This window comes from Mauremys mutica, chromosome 2 (genome assembly GCF_020497125.1).
Source record: "Mauremys mutica isolate MM-2020 ecotype Southern chromosome 2, ASM2049712v1, whole genome shotgun sequence".
NCBI classification, from domain to species: domain Eukaryota; kingdom Metazoa; phylum Chordata; order Testudines; family Geoemydidae; genus Mauremys; species Mauremys mutica.
In genome coordinates this window covers 118527774-118555519 of record NC_059073.1, presented here as the reverse complement: position 1 = coordinate 118555519, position 27746 = coordinate 118527774, and the positions used below count along the sequence as shown (strand labels likewise).

Below are 27746 nucleotides of genomic sequence, written 5' to 3'. Positions count from 1 at the left end.
TGAAGCCTGCTTGCTGCAAGAAGCCACATAAATTATAACTGAAAAGCTGTAATTGCCTCGGACTCTGGGATTCTACCATATTTGTGAAATATGGATTTCTTCATTAGCTGGCAGTAGGATTTGCTTTCAGAAAAATTATGTGGCCATGTCATCATTTTAGAACATTCATTGTGATACAGTTGAGAAGAGCATTTGCCTTGATTTTCCTTTATTTAAAGTGCAAAAAAAAAGCCAAGAACTTTGAACACAACTAACTTTTTATTTAAATGGGTACTCAACTTTGCAGAGTGGGACCCTTAGAGAAGCAGCTCCAAAACAGCAAATGCAAGGTATTATGACAGGATTTCTTTATTCTCATAATGCAGAATCCTGTAGATGCCATATGGCTGCCACACTTTTAAAACAAAACCATTCCATATATTTAAATTAACCTAAACCAATAAAGATACATTTTTATTCTGAGTTCCTGGGAACAATATACCACAAGACCAAACCGTCTTTTAAAAAAAGTGAGAGCCACTTAACGTAAATTTGGTTTATTGAGTGAAAATAATCTACTGTATTAGCCTATTAAATCCTGACTTGAATGAACTCGTGAACACGGCACCTGTTTACTGAACTCTGTATAAGTCACGTAAAATTTTTAGCATGAGCTTGGCTCTTTACTGTATCCTGCGGTTTATCTGTGGCTGGCAAATAGCAACCCCATGCTTCCAGAGCTTCAGAGCCTTTCAGTGCACTGGTGATAAGTTAGTCCCCAAGTCCTTTCTGCCAATTGTTCTTGGCAAATGGACTGAGGCAGACTATTGTTGTTGCTGGCTGTTATCTCTGCCTCCGACTCTACTTGGCAGAAGTGAAAATCCACCTCACTAGTGTGGAAACAAGCTGTTTGACTCTGGATGAGTCAACTCATTAATAAACAAAGTCACAAAGGAAATGGGAACCGTCTTAACAAAACACATGTATAAAAAGTTTATTGGATGCTGTGATGTTTGTCCTCCCCAGCATGACACTGTTTTATCTCACTCCACAGCTTTCCTATCAAAGAAGTGGGGAAGTTAATAGTTTATCAAATTTTAATCAGCTTAAATATTTATGTATTACTTACATAGCATGGAAAGTATTTTTGTGTATTGTTCCTGGTGGTTTATTTTTAATTAACTGACACCTTTTACCATGTTTTTGTACCTGCCTTTGTTGTATAGAAGGTCTCATTGTTAACTGAAACACCTACTGTATCGGATTGCTTACCCTATCACTATCAAACAGTCCAACTCAGCTGCTGTGCTGAAAGCTCAGGAGTGAAATGTCAAATTAATTGTGAAATTTTTCTCTGTCTTGAAGTGGAAGTATGTATTCAGATCCTGGATTTGGAAACTCAGTACTTGTTATAAAAGGATTTCTTGGTTTTATCCACCACAGTAGGAGCCTGATCCAAAGCCCAGCCCCACCGCCAAAGTCAGTAGAAAGATTCCATTTGGATCAGGACTTAGGCTCAGAAGTACAACTATATTACCAATAATTTTAACAAAGCCTAGCAGTGCACGCCACAGGTTGTCTGACTCTCCCAAAGCTGATACTGGATAGCTTTCTCACAGCAGCTTTGATGAGAAGACTCACAATTCCCTTGTTTGTGACCAAGTGCTCAAGGCACACTCCAGCTTCCTTCACAAAGAGGAACCCCAACAGCAAATACCTTCACATAAGTGACAGGGCAGTGTCAATTGTTAGCTTAAAATAAAAGCAATACTTATTTTGCATGTTAGACAAAGAGAAAAGTCAAACCAGACAAACAGTAAGCAAACACTCTTCTGCAAAACGAAGCTAGCTAGGCACAAAGCTAACTTGCAAGGAATACCTGTTAAGCATGATGAACACCCTACATAAAGGAAACTACTTTGGTATAGCCAGCTGCCACCAGCTTGTCCTTCAGTGTTCCAACAAGATGTCTGTCTCAAGACCCAGGACGCCTGTCTGATAGCATGAGTATTTTTGCTATATAGGAAAAATAGGTTCCTTTGTTTATCTCAGAAGGAACCCTCCTTCTCTCCACGGCCACCATGTCCAAGTAGTACACCTTTTACACCATATTACAAAAGCATTATGGTATCTGCTTCACCTCGGCTTCCAAACAGGGATGACCAATAAGCAATATTATGATGGACTACCCTCCTTCCTATCTTACATTCACAACCATTAGTATTGATGAAACTTCAATAACATTTGAGATAAGCCAAATGATGTCCAATATACATCTTCTCTCATGCAGTATTTTGTGCAGTCCCACCATGTAGCACATAGCTGGGAAAATGGCAAGCATGAATTAAAGGAGAGGGTGGGAGACTGTCCTTAAAATTGGATTGACATGCTTTTCATAAAACTTACCAAATATACCACTGGAGCTATACAATTGATCAGAAATAGAAAACAAACCTGTTACATAATATTTTTCATCATACAGTTTAAGAATGTTAATTATAATTCACAAGTTATCACAAATATGCATGGAGCAGATTGTGTATGATTGTACATTGTGAAATGAATGCACACCATAAAATCCATCTACATGGAAAGAAAATTATTATTGCAAAGCAAAGTACTCTAAAGTTAGGAAATGCCAGCATTAAGGTAGCACAGACAATTTTAATTTGGTCTCCATGTGCATAAGCATTAAGACCAGGTCTTTAATTATATAATCAGGACCTCTAGGAACAAAGATCAGCCTCCTGCAGAGAATTTCACTCTAGTAAGGACTTTGATCATGTAACCACAAAATATTATTTATTCAACAAGTCAATTATATGTTACGTAAAAAAGTATTCCTTTCATCAGTTTTAAATGGGTTGTCTTCATTTTACCGGGTGTCCCCTTATTCGTGAATCACAAAAAAAAGAAAACTAGAAACAAAATTTATCTTCTCTACACCATTTACTGTTTTTCAATATTATCACATCCCCTCTTATCAGTTCTCTAAACTAAATTGTCTTAATCTTTTAAAATTTCTCCTCATATGCATATCTTTTCATGGCTCTATGCATTTTCACTCCCCATCTTTTCTATTTCTACCTTTTTTTTTTTTTGAGCTTGGATAACTAAAGCTGCACTGGGTATTCAAGGAAAGGCACACCATCTATTTATAAAATGACACTTTATTTTTAGTATTCTCCAATCCTTTCTTAATACAACCTAACTTTGTGTGAGTTTGTTTTTGGGCCAACACTGCACATTCAGTTATTTTCATTGAGCTACCCACGACAACTGAGTCTTTTTTTTTTTGGTTGTTCCTGCATGGCTATAGTTAATTTAGAATCCAGTTTGTACAAATAGTTTAAGTTGGAAAGAACAACTGAATTACAATCTCAGCTCCATTATGTTGTCCAATTGCCTAGTCTTTGTTAGGACCTTCTTAATTTCCTCATAATCCTCTATATAATTTTTTGTCAGCTTGAGGTTTTACTACCCCTACTGTTTGAACCTTCCGCCAAATCATTAGTAAATATATTAAACAGAGACCCTCTTCTTACAAATCTTGGGGGAACTCTATTTAACCTTACTTTAAACTCTATGAGAACTAACTCCACATCCACCTTTTCCATTTACAATCAAAGTAAAAAAAGAAAACAATCTAATCTTTTCACATTTAAAAAAAAATTGTGCAACCTCTGATTTAGACTTGTTAAATGAGAACATGGTCAGAGATGAGGAGGGTAAATGAGGAATATTAGAGCTTAGAGGATATCATTGTTCTCTATGAAATGTAGCAGGGAGCAGAAATGAAAGAAAGGAAAGGCAAGGAGTAAATATGTTACTAAATTTTAAAGGTAGTCACATAGATAGCACCCTACCAAATTCATGGTCCATTTTTGTAAATTTCATGGTCATATTTTAAAAATCTTGAATTTCATGATTTCAGATTTTTAAATCTTAAATTTAATGGTTTTATAACAAAGCATGAATACGTATTTAAAACAGCAAAATATAAACATGTAAAACCCTTAAGTCAAGTACTGTATTTCTCAAACTAGGGGTCCTGACCCAGAAGGGGATTGCAAAGCTATTGTAGTGGGGTTGCAGTATTGCCACCCTTAATTCCGTGCTGCCTTCAGTGCTGGATGCTGGAAAGCAGTGGCTGCAGGCCAGGTGCCCAGGTCTAGAGGCAGCGCCACTACCACCATCAGAGCAGCCATCAGAGCTTGGTTTCCCACCAGCAGCCACCACTCTCTGGCGGCCCAGTTCTGAAGGCAGTGCTGCCACCAGCAGTCGCACAGAAGTAAGGGTGGCAATACCATACTATCATAAATAAACAGATCAGGGTTAAGGTCTCTTTTCCCTGGAAAGGGTTAACAAGCTCAGTAACCTGAGAAACACCTGACCAGAGGACCAATCAAGGAACAGAATAATTTCAAATCTCTGTGGAGGGAAGCCTTTGTCTGTGTTCCTTGTTTGCTCAGAGCTCTCTTTGGATCTAAGAGAGGTCAGTCATGTCTCCAAGTTCTCCTGGAGTAGTTTCTACTATTCAATAGTGAGTATTAATTAGAAAGGCGAATTAGTCTTATGATTTGATTTCTATATTTGCAATTGTGTGTTTGCTAAAGGAAATTCTTTATTCCTGTTTGCTGATATTGCTTTTACTGAGAAAGGGGGAGGGGGAATTCTCTCCAGAGATTGATAAGTTTAGACCCTGTATATTGTTCCAATTTGGTTACAGAGACAGTGACTTTTCTTTTTATTCTTTAATAAATTCTTTTCTATTAAGGACTTGGTTGATCTTTCTTTGGGTGGATTCTCAGAGAAAGGGGAGGGGGAGGTATCCCTCTGTAGTTAAATCCCGGTGTCTCTCCTAGGAGAAGGGAGGGGGGAGGAAGCAGGGGGGAATGGTTTATTTCTCCTGGGTGTAAGAACTCCATGGATTTGGAGCTCTTGGAATCCCCTAGGATTTTGGGGAAGGACTGTGTCTCAATCCACATACTTGATTGAGTGGTGGCAGCTTTTACTAGATCTAAACTAGGATTTTAGTTTAGAGGGAAACTAGTGCAGGTCCCCACATTGGAACCCAACAGCTCCAAGTGGGGGTGAGACCTATGACACATATCATGCCACCCTTCCTTGTGCACTGCTGTTGGCAGCGGCACTGCATTCAGAGCTGGGTACCTGGCCGGCAGCTGCTGCTCTCTGGCTACTCAGCTCTGAAGGCAGCGCAGAAGTAAGAGACAACACTGTGACCCCCCCTACAATAGGCTTTTGGGTCGGGACTCCCAGTTTGAGAAATGCTGTGTACCTATATGTACTTTTACCCGAGGGCAAAAGTATACAAAAGACCAAAGACCAGATTCATGGTCTGTGACACATTTTTCACAGCCATGAATTTTGTAGGGTCTTACATATAGCACACATGGAAGACCAGTTTTGATGTCCACTTCCTTGACCTTACCACTGTCACACAGCAAGATAAAACAGGTGAATAACCATTTCTGGGAATGTAACTGTTCTAGAGGATGGCTCTTTCTGTAAGGGAAAAGGCAGATGCTATACCCATTGTCAACAGCATATGAAATGCAAAAGACAAATCATAAAAAGAAAAAAAATAATTAAGTGTGTGTGTGGGGAGAAGAGCTAGAACTCTCCTATCCAGCCATGTATAGGGTGGTTGCTGGCAATTTTTGTGCTCAGAGATTACTGTTTTGAGTCTGCAGTAACATGTAGGATGCGTAAACAGTGAAGCTAGGCAACCAGACAGGGGACACATTTTGCTAGAGTGAGCAGTCTGCTCTAATGCTCAGCCACCAGTTGAGACATAAAAATCTCTTTGTTGCTTGGGCTATTATTTATTTAAACTCTCATCTTTACAGTGTCTATCATCATCAATCACCACCACCACCATGGCTAATCCCACCCTTGCAGGTTGAGCACCACCCAGCTCAATCTCTAGCTAGGTCCTTAACGTGGTCTGACTGTATACTCAGTTTAGCCCGTCACTGGCAATCTTATCAAGCTACAGAAGCTTTGGTGACCAACATTCTTTAGTAAACACACTTTGGAATGTGTTGGTTTTCCATCTGCCGTAACTAAACCAGTGCTGATGGAAGTGGTTGCTAGGTTCAGCTTCAAACATCCTAATTTCTGATCTTGACCCTCCACTTAATAAGGAGCAGCTGATAAAGACGAGACTCAAAGACATCAACCTGTTGCTCTTCAGCCTTCCTGAGTGTCCATATTTCACTGCCAAGTAACAGAGTTGGTATAACTCTGGTAGCAAGCTTGATGTCATGATGTCCTCACAGAGGCTGCTGAAGGGCCGAAAACATGGCGGCAGCAGCATGTCCACAACATTCAAGCTTCCTCCAGAATTGTCTGACACTTTCCAAGTATTTGACAGTGACCAGCTCCATGGCCTCTCCAGACAGGTTAATACTGAGCTAGCTAGTTGTAATCTGGAGCTGAAGGCTACATGATGGTAATGACCAGGGTCTTAGTTTTATTAAATTAATAAGCAGAACAATGTGTGCTACTTTTTGCCTGACCAGATCGGCCATCAGCTGCAGTGATTTGCCCTCCACGATGAGAACCTTCAAATCGTGAGGTTGTTAATGCTGAAGCCAACCACTTGCAACTATCTGATCTACTGTCCTTGCAGCTGAAATGGCCAAGAGTGTCTCTGTTGCAAGGTTTTAATTAATCATTTTTTACTTTAGCAAAGGGGACGTTCCTGTATCCTGCATGTTGGTGGCAAATGTAAAATGTTTGTAACAATTAATAGCTAATACTAAATAAATTAATGTAAATGTTGTGTCTGCTCTGTATTCTTTGTGCAGCACAGACACCACTACTGCTCTTTGGCTTTGTTCCCTTCTTGCAGACGATATGTAAGATTACAAAGGAGACACTCCTAGAGGAAGTAAGAGATGATACAAAATTTGGACAATCCTAAGCATGAGATAAGAATGGGTTGTTTGCATGAATACTTCAGCTACTTAGTGGAAGGAGATGCCATTTCTGAATTTATTCTCTCTCTTTCATGTTTTCAGAGGATACTTTGTTTTGGAGCATTATGACCAAACTCTCTGCAGTGCAAGAAGCCATGAGAATTCTGTTTTATCCAGGCCATTAAGATAACCTTGTAATTAGACTACAATCCCCGCTCTTCTCCTGAAAATGTTGGCCTCTATCAGGAATGAAAATAGATATCTAAGGCTTCAGGGCTAAATATCCTATGCAGTGACATACTTAAGGTGTAGGTTCAACATGCTGGTCTGATATTTAGATTACCATCACCACAAAGGTACAATGTTTTCAAATCAAAAGGCTGAATAAAGCTGCAGTAGATATGGGATATCCTGGAATGCAAGGATGGAGAATCTGAACTATTGGAACATTAGCTATGTTTTATGTCATTTTAAATTTTCAACTCTATGTAATCCTATGCACTGTCAGAGATGTAGGATCTGATTTTCAGTTTGGCATGTGCATTTGCACATATGCCTGGAAGTAGGCTTGCCAATCCCTGATCTGTGCGCATGCACACACACACATATTTGAAACTTTGAAACTGTGGTGCCTGAAATGAAGTTCTACTCTGTAAAGTGACTAAATATGGCACCTCATAACTACACAGATACCATCCCTGTGGGTATTGTAAGTCATATTTGATTACTTTAATAGTAGTTTTTACTACTTTTTACTCCTTTAAGAAAAGAAGTCAATGAGACAATACAGGTACTCAGTACCTTTGAAAACCAGGCCATAAGCTTCCATTGTAGGATCATATCTTGTTGTCCATCACAACTGAGACCCTCTGAAAACAATGATATTGTACTGAACACTATTAGGTTGCACAAATGTAACTATGGACAGTATTTGGCCTGTAGCATCTTTATCAAGAGTGATGGTACACAAGCCAGAAGGAATGCAAGAACATCTTGACTTTCAGATTCCAGATTGAGTTTGCAGGGCTGGCAGCTAGGAGGGAATTTTTTTTAAACTAGTAAACAGAACATATTTAACTTAGAAATAACTGAGAGATGACAATGGAAACTTACAATACTATTTTTGCAGGATCACTTTTCAGAACAGAACCAAACTTTAAACTTTTAGAATACCGCTATGTTCTTTAATATTTACTTCAAACATGGGTGTTTATTTATGAACTGAAAATATGTCAAAGGCACTTGTCCTCATTACCGACTTTGTGGCAACTGTGAAGTCTTGAAACAAATCCAGCTCTGAGTTATGTGATGAAACATTTACAGCTTAGTGTAGCAAAGAAAAATGTATTTTTGCACCATTCCATAACTCAGAAATGACAAATTACTTTTTAACTTTAAAAAGAATCCATTTTTAAATCTCTAAATGATTTTGGGTGTGAAAGTTAGAAATACCAATCTTACATAATGATAAAACTACAAGTCAATCTAAATACATTTTTGACTTCCAAAGTGCCAAATGTTTATAGAATACTGTTTCATCTTTACCCTTTAAGAAGGGTTCTTTCAGCCCTATTGATTTTATAGACTTGGGTGAAATCCTGGCCCCACTGAAGTCAATGGGAATTTTGCCACTGATTTCAATGGGTCCAGAATTTCGCCCTTGGTGTTTATCCTGGCACAAATGGAATGGGTTGAGGATATATGTAGATACAACTCCAGAGTTAGGTTCCTGCTGGCCAAGTGATCTACTGTAAATGCTCGATCTAATTCTTCAAAATGATTCCCAATAAAGAAGTAGATTGTACAGTCCTTACTCACCTTCATACACATTTACACTAGGAGTCTCAATGAAGGTAAGAGGATGACTCAGGTAAGTGATTACTAATATGACTAACAATTGCAAAGCCTAGCCCTAAGAATGGCTATGATACGCAAGTCTATTAATTAAATCAGTGCTGTCTCTTTTCTGCATGGGTTTTTAACGAATTTTGTATATTATTTATACCTTGTACTTCAAGGTTTAACCAGAGGCAAGGATGAGTGCTGGTCTCATTAAGGGGCACTATGAAGCTGAGATGTTTTTCATATACAGTGATTTGCTATTGGCCTTGTAAGACTGGAGGTTTTAATATTTGCTTTTTAATTGAGGTAGACTTAGTATTTCTACAGGTGGACTGACTGCCCTGGAAACTGAAATCCTCAATTCCCAGAACAGATGCAGTATAAAGCATGAGTAGTGAAAGCTTCCCCATGCTGCCTCACCGGTGTGCCTTAGTTTCTTCAGATCAGGGTTATCTCTAGGAAACAAGATGGTATTTACAATCTTTCTGCCCACTAAATCCCAGGCTTTTCTACTAAGATTGCCTGCATGCAGTGTTATTTTTTTGTGATGTAGTCACCGTGTTCACAAAGCTTTAAGTCAAAATCACTAAAATCAAGTCACAAAAGCCACCAAGCAACATTTGCCCACTGCTGATCCAGACAAAATGCAAACCTCCAATCTATAGGTATAAAGCTCTATAGTTGAACTGTCATGCTAGGTTAAAGGGGTGGGGAGGAGAGGGGGAGAGTTTAATTGCTGAAGTACTAGAAAACTGAGAAGCTCAGTCCAAGTCAGACACTCTTCCTTTGCACAGCATTTTTATTTCTTATGTTCCTATTTAATACATCACATCTGATTAAAAGTCATAGTACCACTTAAAAACTATTCAAATGAGAACTAGTTAATGAACAAATAAAGATGGTGATTATAATCGCAAGTGAATCTGTGGAAGCGATACCTGATTCTTTCTCAATATATTCTATTCCTCTTTCCCTTATGCTTACCAAAAAGTGCCACAAGTTCACCAATGTAGTGGATGGTGCTATACCTGACAGCAGGCTGGAATGAGACCAAGCTATTGATGGGAAAAGCAGTATTTCCTCAAAAGGAAAAATAAAAAGGTACTGAACATGCATTCTCACTTCTGACCTTTCTTTTATTCAATTATTTTTCCCCTAGGAGTGCAGTTCACAACCTATTTTACTGATGTAAGTGTGCAGAGGTAAAACAGCCAGGAGACTGACTGTTCCTATTAAGGCTTCCCACCCAAGAAACAAGTCAGGTTTAAAATACTTTGCTGTCAGGTTTCTATTTCTTGTGATTGCTGCTGAAAGCCCATTGAGAAAGAAACCATGCCTGTCACCATACAAAGGAGGATGTAAAAGCAGTTCATTGTTCCTGCTCCGAAGAAAAACAATTTGTCACAGCCAGACCCCCCTCTCAGCAGTGCCAAGTGCACAGTAATTTATTACCTCTGGATGTTGGATTCCAAGTGGAGGAAACTGAAATGTCATACCTTCATTCATAACACCGTCTCATGGAATTATTTTTTCCGGATTCCTGGGAAGTTGAAATATTTGAGAAGAATATCAGGAACTGTTTTTTGTGCATATTTGGTGAGTAGATAATTGCCTTCCAACTCTACTCTTTCAGGAAATGATGTGAGTGTTGCATTGTTCCTAGATGGGGGCAGCAGTGTTTTTTAGCAAAGAGCATACATATATATTTTTAAAAGAAACAAAAAAACACAACAAAAACATGCAGTCTAGTCACTGCATTGAATCCAGACTTTCTGAATCTGGTCTAGATAAGAGGTTGGCCCCAGACTGTCCACGTTTCACATAACTGAAGGCATTCTTGAGAAGGTATGTAAGCACCATTATGTTTTCAGGAAAAAAGAAACCTAAAACAAAACCCTTTATGATGTGGCAGTAAACCCCTCATTATGTTAAGTGATATCAAACATAACCAGAAAAGGCCTCTGGGGAAGTTAAACTTATTTATTTGATCACAGTGGACAAACTACCCTGGGAATTTAAGGGCACAGCGAGGGTGCGTTCAGAAATCACAATCTGTTAAGAATAATTTATTATTATATGAAATGTATTTGGAAATAGTTTTCTGTTAAGATTTCTCCTTAAGGCAACCATTCCAAAGGGAGTCCAGGATGATAATGACCTAAAGCAGCAACCATTCAATAGCCATTGGATGGCCTCTGTGAAGAAAGTTAGGTAGTCTCAGTATGGTTCCCAGGGGACAGTCATCTACAGTGCAAAAATCGCCACCGTAACTGGCGCTACCTGGAGCCCATGTTGGCAGCCTTAGGTAATCTATGCAAGGGCTGAGGGGAAGTTTGAGGAAGCTTGCACTACCTCTCCTGTGACTTTCCTATGAATAAAAGGTGCCACAGTGACCGCTCTGGCACCTTTCTCTAGCACCTATATTTGCTAAAAAAAATTAAGAAAGAAAAACTTCATATTTTCTGAGCCTTCTGTTGGTGGTGGCTGCTTTACTGTGCTATGGAGCCCAATGTAAAAGACTGCATCGATTTCCTCCTTACTTTAATATCCAGTAAAAAATAACGTTATTGTATAAATATCTACCTATTCCATTCATTTTAATGGTTGTTCCACAGGAAACTGCATCTGCAGCAAAAGATTTTATAGTAAAACCTCCTGAGTGGTTCTTGATCACAGAAAGCAATGGCATTGTTGTATTATTATTTTTCAGTTTATTCACTAGATCATCTTATTTGACTCTTCTGGATGTGTTGGGAATCCAATGGGAAACTGGTTCTTAACAAATCAAACTGCTGCCTAGACATTTTTTTTTTAATTGTAATATTTTTTCATAAGTGTTTTTATAAAAAGCTGGAGCTTTTTGCAATGCTCTTTTTAATCAATACATTGGAGGAATATGAAATATTTCTGTTCCTATTTACGTAATTCAACATAGCAGCTTTTCTAGGGGACATAGTAAATATTGGAACAGGTTTTTGAACCATACGGAGAAGGGATTTTTGGGAACTGGAATCAATTTACTGAGAGCTAACATCATCTGGAAAGGATAAACCTGGTCCACTCAAAGCTCATGCTGCAAAACGTCTGTTAGTCTATAAGGTGCCACAGGATTCTTTGCTGCTTCCTACAGAACCAGACTAACACGGCTACCCCTCTGATACTATGACCTTGAGTAATCCAGAACTAATTTTTCAAAACAATCCAGAACATCATGATGGGCACTTTAGGAATGTGTATGACCACCACCAATGTCTTACCACCTATCTATCCTTGCTCAGTGAAGCCATCTAGGCTGTAGAGAACTCAAGCACTACAAAGCAAAGGTGAAAAATTTCTTCATCATCTAATTTAAAGGGACAACAAAAAATGTTCTTCTAGTCCCACAATGAATGTTTCAGCTCATGGAAGAATGAAAATTGTTACTTTCCTGTAATTGGAGTTCTTTAAAATGGTTCTGCATATTTACACTTATGGGTACTGTGCCGCCGTGTGGCGTCTTATGGTAAAAACCTCTTCTAGCAGTGTCAGCTAGAGTGCTTCCACCCAACCTCCCCCAGCATCACAATGCACTGAGACTGAGGCTATAAAAGGTGCAGAATGCCCTCACCACCTCAGTTCCTTCCACTCCGAAGCCAGAGACACAGAACAACAAAGATGCTGACAGAGAGGGGAAGACAGGTGGAAAGTATAAATATGCAGAGCCATCTAGAAGAACTCTGGTTACAAAATAAATACCCTTAATTTCTTCCTTGAGTGGCTCTACATCTTCCCATTTATGAGATAGACTGATCTGCAGTGCTGAAGATAACTGGAGATGGGAACAGTCATAGTTGAATAGAGATCGAAACACCACTCTGCCAAATCCAGCATTTGCCCTAGAAGCCAAGTTCAGAGCACAGTACAGTAACTCCTCACTTAAAGTTGTCCCGCTTAATGTTGTTTCATTGTTATGTTGCTGATCAATTAAGGAACATGCTCATTTAAAGTTCTGCTATGCTCCCTTCTAACGTTGCTTGGCAGCCGCCTGCTTTGTCCACTACTTGCAGGAAGAGCAGCCCGTTACAGCTAGCTGGTGGGGGCTTGGAACCAGGGTGGACCAGCAGCCCCCCTATCAGCTCCCCGCTAGCTTAAGTTCCCTGTGCAGTAGCTGCCCAGCAGGCTATCAATTGCCGGCAGTTCATCTGTCCCTCCCCCCACTGCCATGTGCTGCTCCCAAAGACTCCTGCTTGCTGTGTGGGGGTGGGAGAGGGGACAAAGAGGGGGGCTGTCAGGTTGTCCCCCTGCTCCTGCACCCTGCTTACCCCATCTTCCATAGAGCAGGGGGGACACACGACAGGGCTCAGGACGGAGGGAGCTTGCAGCAGCTGCGGTCTCAGCAAGCTGATCTAATTAACAAGGCAGTGTACTTAAGAGTAGGGTCAGCATACTTAAAGGGGAAATGCACATCTCTCTCTCTCTCACACACAGTGTCTCTCTCTGTCTGCAATGCTGTCTCCCCCCCCCTCCATTCCTGCTGCCTTGTAGAGTGTGAGAGTTAACCCTTGAGGGCTCAGCCAATTGCTAGTTCAACATTTAGCAGTAAGGCATTCCCTGGGAAATATCCCACCCTCCAACTCCTCCACCTCAACCAAGCTTCACAATCATCATCACTGTGTAGCGGTATTAAATTGTTTGTTTAAAACTTTTAGTGTGTGTGGGTGTGTATATATGTCTTTTGTCTAGTGAAAAAAATTTCCCTGGAACCTAACCCCCTCATTTACATTAAGTCTTATGGGGAAATTGGATTCGCTTAACATCATTTCACTTAACGTTGTAGTTATAGTCCTGAAAAATGCGACTTTAAGTGCGGAGTTTCTATACTTAGAGAAGGTATGCACCAAAGTCCAGGTTGCAGCTTTGCGAACTTCAGCAACTGGCATCTGCCTAAGACAGGTGAAGGACGTTGCCACAGCTCTAGTGGAATACAGTCAAATTACAACAGGTGCGGGGACTTTTGCCAGCATGTAGCATTCAACAATACATTGTTTAATCCACTGGGAAACAGTCTGGGATGAAACTATATCCCAAGAACCACACTGCGTACAAGACACAAACAACTTAGATGATTTATGAAAACTTAGTTCTGTCAGGATAATAGCCCTTCTAACATCCAAAAGTGTGTAGAACTGATTCCCACTTATTAGAGTGCAGTTAAGGAGTGGGGGAGATGGCCAATTAAGCGACTGATTTCCACACCAATCAGATACTACCTTAAGTAAAAATCTGGGCTCTCGCCTGAGAACTACCTTGTCCTTATGAAAAGAAGTGAAATGTGGGTCAGCCATAAGGGCATTCAATTCACTCACTCTTGGACAATGGGATGGCAATAATGAAAGTCATCTTGCTAGATAAATGGTAGAAAGAACAGTCAGCCAAGGGCCACAAAGGGTAATTTTACCAGCGTAGCCAACATCAAGTTGAGGTCCCAAGAAGAGACAGGATCCCTAGCTGAGGGTTACACATTTGATAACACTTTCAATCTTTTAACTGAACAAACAGCAATCTGCCATCAACCAGAACGTGCTATGGCTAGCAAGATGGCTGTCAAATTAACTTTTAACGAGTTAGATAACCCTAATTCTCTAAGTACATTACATATTCCAGAACACAAGGTATGGAAGCAGATATGGGAGAATCAGATCGTCCTTTCATTTACATTTGAAATCTGGACCACTTCAGATGGTAAGTTTCTAGTAGATTGTTTTCAAGAGTTAATTAGTATCCTGCGCAGACTCAGAACATGACTGCTCAAGAGCATACATAGTCAGGAGTCCTATCACCCACACCACCAGGTGAAGAGTTTGAGAGATCCTGCTCTCCTGTTGGGACAGGGGATCTGGGGACAGAGGAAGACACAGACTTCAGACAGTTGAAGGAGATCAGTAAACTACTGCTGACATGACCAAGCCGGGGCAATGAGTATCATCCTTACCCTGTCCCGATGGTGTCTAATGGAAAGCTGGGAGGGGGAGGGGGAGGAGAAGCATACATCAAGCCCTTTCCCCAGTGCAAAAGGACGGCATCTAACAGGGAGTGACTGTCCCTGCCCTCTCTGGAACAGAAGAGGTGACACTTTGTTGTCACTCATTGCAGACAGGTCCACCTCTAGTTGACCCAAACAGAGAATACAGTCTGAACCAACTGATCCTTTAGGGACCATTGGTGCATGTAAGAGCTCTCTCTGCTGAGATGGTCCGCATCTACATTGTCACAACATCTATCCTGTGGATGTGTATCTGGGAGGGAAAAACAAATACACCAATCCCATAGACTTATCTTCTCACATAGGAGAGCAGAGAGACAATTGTCATCTTTCTTAGAAAGAGATTGACGAGAAACAGGCATAGCTCACACGGATTTAGTTGGCTGTAGGAAACCATCTAAAATGGGTTGGGATACTCAGTTCCTCCAAATATCCCCAAGGATATCAAATATCAGGTGAGAAATCTCTTCCACAGACACTGCAGGAAGACTTGGTACATCAAGTCATGGAACTGTGTAGCATCCTCCAAAGGAGACTGAAACCACCACCACATGACCATCCAGTGATAAATCTGGTTCATAGTCAGTTTCCACATGTTCCTGATCAAAAAAAGAGAGGATCTACCTCCTTGTCATCTTCCTCGGGCAGCATTTCAGACATCACTGTCAATAATGACAATGGATCCAGAGGAGTCAGATCTGAATCTCTCTGGATTGCCAGATCCTTAACAGATGAAATGTTACTCTCCCAGTGGATGGAGAGGTAATTAAAAAATACCTGAGGTGGCCTCCAATAAGGCCATGGGCCTCAGGATTGCTAGTCTCCCCAGCAACTAGGGTTTGGCAACAGGCAGGAGGCAGACCATAGGATGATACAAAGTGAGCCACAGCTCTCTGTATTCTTCCTCTATCTTCCTCCTAGCAAGGATCCAGGTCTGGATCAAATAGAGTATAATGGTGATAGCAGCGGAACCGAAGGGAAGAATGGGGATCTGGCACTTTGTGGAGACTCTGTATAGGGGTTCTAGGAAAAGGAAGCAAAGGGTGTTACGGGAAAAGACCCACAGTGTTTTCTGGCCTCTACTTCTTAACAAGGGACAAGGAAGATGATCTTGGGACCAGAGGAAAATGTCTCCTTTTAGAAACCATGTATTTCCCCAATCAGAAGCAATGAAGCAAGTGGAGCCAGAAAGTGAACCTGAGCTGCCATGGTAACAGAGCTCTCCAGAACCAAGGATGTAGCTGGAACTGACTTGGGAACAACCAATCCAAAGAAGTGACATCAGATCCAACATTTGACACAAATCCATTTCGTTTGCTACCAAAGATGGATCTCTATTTCAGAGCTTTAGCAGTCTTGTCAAATGATGCACATGAACTAGCACTGCTAACAGCAGTCATTTTTTCTCTGTTCCGTGACAGACAGAACCAAAGGCACTGATGGCCCAGATTCTGATACATCAATCAAATGCATCTTCCTGGATTTGGAAGTGGACATCAGAACCGGCCCTGGTCCTGCAGCTGCAGGGGTTTCATCAGGGTCAGATAACTGGGAGGAACAAGGCTCAGGTTGTGAATTCCAGTACACTAGTAAATTTAAGGTTGCAGGTATTCAAAACATAATATTATCCACCCACTTTCAACTGTTTGCTCCATTAGGTCATACTGATGGTGCAAGTCTCTCTTATTTGCAGTTCCTCTCCACTGGACACACATTCATACAGTTATTTGTGAGATGGAATGGTTGGGTTGCCAAAACATCCAGTTTGAAATGCATAGATTCCCAGGACCACAAATCTGAATCTTACCAGAATTGACCACCATTCCTCCCAGTGTGGCTATCTGAGCAGGACCTTCCCCTTCTACAGAAAAATTGACAAAAGGACCAGGATCTTTCCTAAGGCTCACCTCACTGAGCTTTGTAAGAAGCAATCCCTCCAAGGGCAGGGTTTTGGAAGTCCTTGGCATTGGGTAATGTCTCAAACCCATGGAAAGTGTGATTCCAGGCCACACTTAATCAGCATAGCTGGCTCTAGCTCCCTCAGGCCCCACACAGCCTCTCTAGTGTGGAACAAGGAAGCAGGACAGTACTGTAGAGAGACTGCTGAAAATAAAGGACAGCCGAGATTAATGGGAGCAAAAAATATAAGCAGCTGCTACTGTACCTGGACGTGCCTTAATGTAGGAAGGACTAATAGCACCAAATACAATATTTTATACTTTTTCTTCTTTAAATAAGTGATGCTTGTCTTTTAAAAGGCATTTATTTAAAATGCTACTATGGCTAAAATATTTTTTTTCCCCAATTACTATTACCATTTTCTATAGCACACATATGGCAATGGGAGCGATGGGTTTCAAAAAGTACACAAATACCAGGCTTTTTCTCTCTACCACTCAACTCTAATGTTGAAATACTTTTAAAAGATCACTTTTACATTTTAATTAAATATTGTGTGGCATTGTATAGCAATCTGGTTTCAGCTAGTTCCAGTATGTGCTATCACTATGGGGTAATTAAAAAGGTTAGAGGCTTCCTCTGACAAGAGCCCACTGCTTTAATTCAAGCCATTTCAGACAACTTGATCCACTGTTTATACAAGAGTGGCAGTGAAAAACGCACCTATGAGACAGTTAGTGATGTCAGCTTCCACTTCAGAAACACATTTAGGCTAACTTTTATTTAAACAGAATATACAATGGCAACAACTCTTTTTAGAATTTATCAGATGTATCATCATAGTAGCAAGAAGCACTTGTAGCACTACTGGTCCTCAAAAAAAGCAGGCAAAATACTGCAGGTAAGAAGTGTAGCTTTTTGGCTAGAATATCTGTAGTTTGGACCAACACATGCCTCACTACTTACTGGTACAAAAGCTACCATATAGTTATTTTGGGGTCACATTACATATCATTCTCTAGCTTATCCATGTGAGTGTGCTAGTATGATTAAGGAATGTTTGCCTCTCTGTTTGAAAGCAGTCATACTCACATTGTCATCTACCACCGAGTACCTGCAAACTTCAGAGCCCAGAGTTTGTACAGAGATAAAACACCCTTTTCAGCTGGAGAATTAACTCCTCTTAATGAAATGAATCATGGGTGATAATGTTTTCATTTATTTTCTCCATTTTAATATAAGTTATTTGAGACAGACAAAATTTGGTCAAGGAAAAGTTTTTTTAAATATATTTCATAAATAAAAAGTCAGTGAAGATGTGATATTCCAACCACAAGTCATTGGATGTGGAATTTCTCTTAAGAGGTATCATCTAGGGTTGGTATAGGTGGGAGCAAAATTTAAGTGAGTATCACTTCCTCTTCCCACTACTAAAATAAAAGGTCTGCTTTAGGCATCAATGAGATTAGAGGCCCAGAACAGCTAAACAGAGGATTTTTAAATTTTATTTTTTAAAAAAAGGCGTTGATCAATATTACAAAAATAAAAAGAATCATGACTATTCTACTATTGGTCTAAGTAATACTTTTAAGCAGGCTATTACCACTGCAGAACCAGTTTTCCTCCCACCATCCTTCAAGTAGAAATATTGCTTTCTTGTTGTGTAGGTGTCAAAACAGAAAGCTTATCTTAAAATGTAAGGAAAATTCGAGTGAGTATAGGATATTCTACCCACTACTTCTAGTTACATAGAAGAATAAATCAATATAGTTTAGACTCAGACTACTAAATATAAAAATGTTAATCAAGCAGAAAGCTACCATCTTAGTCTGATACAAAGCAGGATTGCAAACATCAGCTTTGTCATTCAAATGTAGCAAAAGTCAAAGGCCTGATCCAACTCCCATTAGAGTCCACTGGAATTTTTTTTTTTATAACCAACTTTAATGGGAGTTGTATCAGTACTCAAGCGATTTTGGAAAGTTTAATTCTTAAGAATTTAAACATTTTAAGTGAGGCTAAACATGTAATTGCTTTTACGTAGCTTACCACCCAACTTTGAAACTCCCTTAATATGCATTTCTTCTTCAAATGGGTAAAACAGATACTTCTCAGCAGGGACTCTACTGGAAAATGATAGTATAGGATTTGAAGTATCATTAGCCTCCTGATAGACCACAACCTCATTCACTAAACAAATATTGAAAGAGTGACAGGTGGTAAAAAATCATAGCTAAATAAGTGCATCATGTATGTATGTATGTATCTAAGTTATAACTAAGCACCACAGTTTTCCTTTTCAGTTTTAGAACCAAGCATTATTTTTTCGTCCACCTTGCTAAACCACTCTAAAGTCAAGTTGTATGTACTGTTAATTTATTTCAAGAGCTACAGCACAATATATATTTTTAAAAATTAATAAAGACTACTGAATAATAGTGATAAATATTTTTCTTGTAGTCTCCCAATGAAGTGGGCCAACAAGCAGACCCGACGTTTGTTTGTATGTTAAAGATCAACTTTAAGCACTCTTCTTCAAAATATTTCCTAAATGCATAAATTCCCAAAATGAGTATTGAGGGGGAATTTTCAAAAGCACAAAGTACCACTGGCTTTTGAAAAGAGTTAACCTTAGGTAGTATCATTCGTTTAATTTATTTTGGGCTTTCTTGGCCAATGAAGTGCAGTTCTAGGCTTAAAATTCTTACTCTTATGCAGATTGTTTAGCATACACTAGCCTTGCAACATCTATATCATTTTTATCAGCCCTCAAGTAGGACATAGAGATGCAGGTAGGTTTACTTTTGTTCAAAACTGAGTGGATCTGATATTCTGTATTATTTTATAGGAATAAAACACAAATCAAACTGACTCAGTACCAAATGAGACTTAAACTACATTTTTCAGAAAGTTATTTTAGTTTTGAGGCCATTCATTCTTAAAACTTCTCGTGGAAGACAGAGTGTTTTCAGTTTATCCTTAAAATGAACAAATGCTATAGAGACTCTGGACCCTAAAGACAGGCAACATTATCTTCTGTTTTTCTGATGAAGCACGTAAATTGGGCTCTTAGTTACAGCATCCATTCATGAATGGGTACATAAGCTTAGAAATATTCCAGAAATCATCTTCCATTCAACAGGGGTTTTCATTAGTAGGTTCTCCTCACTTTTTATATGTGGAATACTTTGGAGCCATCTATTTTTTTTCCATCCACAACAGAATTAACAACATTCCACCATGCTCCAGTGTCAGCAAGTGCTCTTTTCAGTCCAGGTACCTGATGATGATTGATGAAGCTGTCAGGCCTACAGTAGCGGATAGAGCAGTTTGGCAGGAATTCAGTGTTATTGAAAGAAATCTCAAATACTTATTCCATCTCCTCTGCTAACTTTAATCACATTATCAACATGCTGCCAGGAATGGAGCCTTGACACCAAGCCATAAATTTACACAGGCACCATTGTCTGCATAGTGCAATTCCAACACAGATAATGAGCAAGTTCTGTTTATTTTTACCTGTTTTTATTTTATATTGCATAGTACTTAAAATAATACTTGAAAGATCTTCCAATCTCTCAGGTTAGCTTGCATCAAGTTTCATTCTGTTATTGCATTTAATTTCACTTGGTTTACAAAAGGATAATTAAGCTAGTCATTCAGTTATATTGCTATTACATGAAGATTTTAAATAAAAAGAAAAGATCACGGTGATCACAGGAGCTCGCAAATACTCCTGTTAATCAGAACACAAATTAATACTGCAGATGCTTCACTTTTAATGCCACTTACTTGATTGCCATGCTGACAAAAACAAAGATCTTTCCTCAACTGTATTAAGGTTATCACAACAGATTTTAGGTAGTAAGTCCCAATAAGGTGGGCACTGCTCATCCTACTGAGTGCACCAATGGCAGGACAAATACTTAAGGTAAATACCATACCTGATAAAAGGCTAATGGAAGGACTGATATACTTTTAAAAGTTACTTTTAGGTGGTTTGGGTGGGGGGAGGTATTCTTAGGAGTGTAAAGCTACAAGAATGCTATGAGCCAGTTACACAGAGAAAAATCATGGTTTCCTGTGACCTCACAGCCACTCTTGTGGTGCCTATTTTAGAGAGCAATTAATATCTCATCTCGACTTCATAACAGTGCAGCTGTAACTGTACCTGAGTAACGCATTCTAGCCTTTCAGAATCCACTGATTTGCAAGACATGCTGGTTTTCCCAAAATAACGGTTAACTAGTGTGTACATCCTAATTTCAGCCAAGCATGGCTTACATTTATAATACCTGCTCTCTATGGCAGGGCTGTGGCCTTATACAGAGAGATAATTTAGTTTTTGTTTTCTTTCCCGCAGTCTTCCTCCTGTCTTCACAAGCCAAGGAATTCTAGTTTGCAACTCCCGAAATTGATGTAGCCATGGTATAAAGGCATTACTCCATTTCTAGACCTGCCTGTCCTATAAACTAAGATAGTGATAACACCAATCACCTTGAACAAAACAAGCTTGTAGAGGCACTTAAAGTTGGAGGTATGCAAAACTCTTCTTGCTAAATCAAACTTTTGTTATAGTTACAGCAGGATGTGGGGTTTTTTTTAACCTCTATTTTGATTAGGCTTTCTGAAAGAACCTCAGTGTTGTTCTGATAAGTCTGAAGCAAGAGAGTACTGGCACACAAAACAACAACAACAATGAAAAAAGGTCTTAAAAAGAAGAGTATTTAGCCAGGTCCTTCTCCATCTCAGCATATTGTTCTTTAAGGCGCTCCATAGCTTTTCTGTGCTCTTCATCCACTTCTGCTCGTTTGTTGTGTTGGTCTTTCATGAACACTTCCCAATGGGCTAGACGCTGCTTTTCACCAGCCATTAGCGTGTCAGTCTGAAGCTGAGAGGAGAAAGGGAAGTTATAGAAACCGTTTCTAGATGAAGACAGTGGGTTAATGCAGATTTGATGACCTTACAAAAGCAAACATATTAAAGAGTCCAACTTTCATTCCAGCATCAGAAAGTAAAAGTGATATTCATCTAGTCACACTGCACAAATCAAAAGAAAAGTGATAACCATGCAGCCTCACCACAGAACTAATGGCAACTTGCCTCCTTTCTAGACTAGTCACCAAAAAAAGAAAAAAAAACAATAATCAAACTCTAAAGCTAACACTTCCATTCAGCTACAATCCAAGTAATTTCTGTTATCTGATGTTGGAAGAACTATTCCTAACACTACTCCTGATCTTAGTATGGCCTACTCCACTTGCCCATATTTTGTTTTAAAAAAGCACTTTTGATCACAGGAATATGCTATTCATTGTAATCTCCATCTTGGTTACGTACACTGCAGATATGTAGAGTGGAAATGGACACAGCATTATCTTGTTCACGTTGAAAGAAACTGGCCAGACCCTCAGACAGAGAAATTCATCATTTAAGCAAGATTTTTTTTTTGGCTATTTCAGCATGGCTTAGAGTTTGGAAGGGGAATTGTTTAAGTAAACTCCAGCTCATTTTTAAAAAAAAATGTCTTAGCCCAGTTCTTTCTGACCAGCCACGGAGCTATGCCTGGCACAGCAAAGTCAAAGATAGGTGATTCTATGGTTTAACAATGCTTTCAAAATACATCTACTTTGTGTTACAAAAGGCTGATATTGGAAAATATTGTGCCCACTATATTTCCCATCTGAGAGAGAGAGAAATAAAGTAGAATTTTAGGGAGTCAAATGTGTTCATTTACTGTGTGCATTTGCACTGAGGATTCCTGACTTCCAGCACTGGAAGCTAAAAACAGAGGTGGTTCTTCAAACATCACAAGGGCAAGTGCAAAATCGTTGCCTCTTACAATGGCTGAAATCCCATCATAACTATAAATATAGAGTGCCTCAAAATGTAGTACAACAGACCAAGATGGGTAACAAAATAGTGTGTACTATACACCTCTACCCCAATATAACGCTGTCCTCGGGAGCCAAAAATCTTACCATGTTATAGGTGAAACCGCGTTATATCAAACTTGCATTGATCTGCCGGAGTGCACAGCCCCGCCCCTCCAGAGCACTGCTTTTCCGCGTTACATCTGAATTCGTGTTATATCGGGTCACGTTATATTGGGGTAGAGGTGTACATTAGTATACTTCAGTCCATCCTTCATTGTGTTAGTTCTATTTTTCTGTTGGTCATTACCTTACACACCAAGCTCTGTATAAAAATTAGTGTTTTGTTAATTGAAACAAGAACATGTTTACATATCTCAATGGACATTTTAAAACTAGTAACAAAAAAAATTTCTAAAACACTATAATGGTAAGGTTCTATATTAACACCAGAAACAAGTCTTGTTGAAGGAACCTCTAAGGTCAAAGGAAAAGACAGATCATCTTTGTAGTTCTTATTTTCATATTTTGATTTTTGGGAATTGGTAGATTGTTTCTCTCTCTTAGCCAAGAAGTTCTCACTGTGCCTAATGGTTTTTATACATATTTACTATCAGTAATTTTTCCTCAAGCTTCCACATTACTCATTGTTTCTGGTAAATGGGATTCTGTTCACCTCCTTGTCTTGAAAGGAAGACAGTTCTAAAGAAAGGTGTACAGACATTAAAAGATGAGCTTTTACCGAATATTTGTAAGCAATAGTAATAGCCTGACCTTCTAGTGTTTTATTCCAAGAACACAGAAATCACAACAACTCTGTACAGCACTTCAGTTCTGCTGATCCTCCATGGGTGAAGGTATATCAGCATTTTCTATCCATCAGCTACTATTTTCTACATAGAGTAGTTCAGCATAGGAGCAGTACAATTATACAAACTCATATTTATCCAATATTTTAGCAAATTAAGATGGATTGACACTACATGATGTCTAGCTTGTTTTTATTTCTCCATATTATGGATTTAGCTTTTTCATGCAAAAATAAATCATGGTGTGAACATGCTAATTTTACTACATAGCACTCAAAAGTACTGTTACAGTATCACTCATTGAAAAGTTCTGCATATCTCCTATACAAAACAGAGCAGCTGTTAAAAAAATATGTACCTATAGTCCCACCAAAGAGCTGGAATTTCTACACCTTTTCAATTTTTGAAGTGTTAATGAATTGTTTATGCAGTTATTAATACTGTATCTGAATTATTATAAAGTGCCTACCTGTAAATAACCACAGTTCAGACTGGACTAGACTGCACCCCTGATAACATGAATGGTTTGCAGGGAAAACAGCAAGTATCGCCATGTTCTGCAGTACCATTTCCACCCATGTATAAAGTCAATGAGCTGATAAAACCACTGGACATTTGGGGAGCCTTAGATATAATATTATATCTAAGGCTCCCCAAATGATTTAGGATATTAAAAACCACTGGTCAGAAGGCAGAAGGTTGCTTCCTTCCCCACCCTTTTTCCTTCTGCTCCAAAACAGGTCTTTCTAGTTTGTCTTGGCCCAAAAGAAAGACATTGACAAAGTGATATTAACAGCCAGGCTCTTTGGGTTCCTCAAAAATATGATCAAATAGGATTAAACAATTTAATACTGAAAAACAATTACTGTAATTTTTACTGTTTAAATAAATACAGGCAGTGTACTAGTGAGAAAGTAAATATCTTAACAGAATTGTCCTAACTTCCATAGAGTAATGATTTTATGCACAAAATAAAAATGAGTCCACAGGGTTGTAAACTGATCCGCAATATAAACGGAGACTTGAAGATATGAATATGAAGATATGAATACTATACATTTTAAAAATCAGAACGCAAAGATGACATTAACACTAGCTTATGCCACAGCAAACAAGCAGGGATGATCGGGTGACAAACAGTACACAGTAGTGTGCTCATTCTCTCCAGACATATAGTGCTGTGGAAATTTCAACCCAAAGAAAGAGACTCAGTGGTTTGGGGGTATTGAGCCTTTCACTTCTAGATCACAGGTTCAAGCACTGACCTAACTCAGTAAAACCCTTAAATCAATGCTATTTGATGGCTGTTGAGTGGCCTGTATAAAATGAGTTTATGGTCTCAAGAGGACAGGTACCCATATCACAAAGAACACTGCCTTGACATACCTTTGGCAGTCTCAGCAGGTAAAAATGGAAGTCCTGGGCACGAAGAGTGAACTATCCTCTTTCCCCTCTATTTGAAGGCCCAGGCACACAAGGTGGGAATGTATGCAGAAGCTTGCATTGCTGCTTCCTGTGAATGGAGGATTTGGGTCTCCAGGGCTGTCAGTCCTGCACATTTGACACATGCTACAATTTTAAAGTACATAGCCCATGTTTTCTCCTACTGTTTCAGGGAGTTCCCTTCCTCCCCCCAAAATGTCTGCATTACCAAGAGGTAGCTGCATGACTCCGTCAGCCTTAAGTCTAACATTTTATTCACTGATACCCAAAACCATCTCCATCAACGCACCTACAAAATTATATTCTAATTTACCCAACTGCTAGTTCTGTCATTAATACTCTCACTTCTGGCCAGGAAATTCAATATTACTCTCAACATAAAAACATAACAGGACTATGTACATTACTAAGCCTTAACAGGAAGCTTCTTGTCTATGCAGCTGGTCTTTAAGAATGACAGCATGAGCAATAAGAAGAAGGTTCTTTGGTACTTGACTTAATTTTACTAGGTAAATCAATATTCACCTATGGTGAAAAAACCAAAGGACTGCACAACCTTAAGGTATACTATAAGTCACATACAGCAACTTGAAACTACTCTGGTTCATATATCAAGTGAAGCAGCAAAAAAAATATGATCATACAACAAGATGGCTTTTATCTCACAGCTTCCAAAGGTATGTCTAAACTATGAAATTAGGTCGAATTTATAGAAGTTGATTTTTTAGAAATTGATTTTATATAGTCGATTGTGTCTCCCCACTAAGCGCATTAAGTCGGTGGAGTGCGTCCACAGTACCGAGGCTAGCGTCGACTTTCGGAGCGTTGCACTGTGGGTAGCTATCCCGCAGTTCCCGCTGCCCATTGGAATTCTGGGTTGAGCTCCCAATGCCTGATGGGGCAATAACATTGTCACAGGTGGTTCTGGGTACATGTCATCAGGCCCCCCTCTCTCCGTGAAAGCAACAGCAAAAAATAGTTTCTTGCCTTTTCTCCTGAGTTACTCGTGCAGACGACATACCACGGCAAGCATGGAGCCCGCTCGGCTCACTGTCACCGTATGTCTCCTGGGTGCTGCTGGCAGATGCAGTACTGCGGTGCTACACAGCAGCATCCCCTTGCCTTGCCTTGCGGACGGTAGACTGCAATACGACTGCTAACCGTCGTCATTGTCCTGAGAGTGCTCCTGGCCAACCTTGGTTAGGTTGGTCGGGGTCCCTGGGCAGACATGGGTGTTTCTGGCCGACCTCAGGGAGGTCAGTAGGGGGCGCCTAGACAAAAAAGGGAATGACTCCAGGTCATTCTCTTCTTTAAGTTTCATCTAATGGAGATTCAATCCTTCCTGGTATATCATGCCAGCTGGAGGCTTCTGCCTCAGGCTGCTCTCCCAGTCAGCAGCACCGTGTGGTTGCACCTACCCCAACCTACCCCTGGCTCCCATGGCTCATGAAGCCTGGACAGTAATAAGGAGCAGTTCAACTATAGGCTGAGCAAGTGCAGAATGGTGATAGAATGTGCCTTTGGATGTTTAAAAGCGCGCTGGCACAGTTTACTGACTTAGTTAGACCTCAGTGAAAGCAATATTCCCATCGTTATTACTGCTTGCTGTGTGCTCCACAATATCTGTGAGAGTAAGGGGGAGATGTTTATGGCGGGGTGGAAGGTTGAGGCAAATTGCCTGGCTGCTGATTACGTGCAGCCAGACACCAGGGCAGTTAGAAGAGCACAGTAGGGCGCGCTGCACATCAGAGAAGCTTTGAAAACCAGTTTCATCACTGGCCAAGCTATGGTGTGAAAGTTTGGTTTGTTTCTCCTTGATGAAAACCCACCCCCTTGGCTCACTCTACTTCCCTGTAAGCCAACTGCCCTCCCCTCCCCACTTTGATCTCCGCTTGCAGAGGCAATAAAGTCATTGTTGTTTCAAATTCATGGATTCTTTATTAATTCGTCACACAAATGGGGGGATAATTGCCAAGATAGCCTGGGAGGGGTGGCAGAGGAGGGAAGGACAAGGCCACACTGCACTTCAAAACTTACTGAATGCCAGCTTTCTGTTGCTTGGGAATTCCTCTGGGGTGGAGTGGTTGGGTGGCTGGAGGCCCCCCGCACCGCGTTCTTTGGCGTCTGGGTGACGAGACTATGGAACTTGAGGAGGAGGGCAGTTGGTTACACAGGCGCTACAGCGGTGGTCTGTGCTCCTGCTGACTTTCCTGCACCTCAACAATACGCCGGAGAATATCAGTTTGATCCTCCAGTAGCCTAAGCATTGCTTCCTGCCGCCTCTCATCACCCTGACACCACCGATCATCTTGATCTCACCATCTCTCCTCTTGCTTCTGCCACCTGTCTTCATGTTCATTTTGTGCTTTCCTGCACTCTGACAGTGTCTGCCTCCAGGCATTCTGCTGGGCTCTTTCAGTGTGGGAGGACTTCATGAGCTCAGAGAACATTTTGTTGCGAGTGTGTTTTTTTCGCCTTCTAATCTTCGCTAGCCTCTGGGATGGAGATGATACGGGGAGCATTGAAACATTTGCAGCTGCGGGAGGAAAAAAAGGGAGTAGTATTTGAAGAGACACATTTTAGGGAACAATGGGTAGACTCTTTCACGGTGAACCAAGCTGTTAACATTACATAGAACGTATGCTTTCTTTAAAAGGTCACATTTTGCCTCTTATATTGAGGGCCTGCCAGTTTGGTGTGAGAGATCACACACGCAGGGCCAGTGGGCAACAGAATTTGGCTGTTGGGTTGGCCATTTAAAAGGATGGGCTGCGGTTTTCGGGTTAACGTGCAGCACAAACCCAACTAACCTCCCCGCACTCCCAATTCTCTGGGATGATCGCTTCACCCCTCCCCGCACCGTATGGCTAACAGCGGGGATGATTTCTGTTCAGCCACAGACAAACAGCCCAGCAGGAACAGCCACCTCTGAATG

General features: G+C 40.2%; 1 protein-coding gene across 1 annotated transcript in view; it reads right to left on the bottom strand.

Annotated features, from left to right (window-relative positions):
* Positions 1 to 17483: 17483 nt before the first annotated feature.
* Positions 17484 to 27746, bottom strand: part of BLOC1S5 (biogenesis of lysosomal organelles complex 1 subunit 5) — a 41367-nt gene continuing 31104 nt past the window's right edge. The window contains exon 5 of the mRNA XM_045007263.1: positions 17484 to 21577. Coding sequence (XP_044863198.1) covers positions 21398 to 21577 — 180 coding nt within the window. The 3' untranslated portion in view covers positions 17484 to 21397. The remainder of the gene's footprint in view (positions 21578 to 27746) is intronic.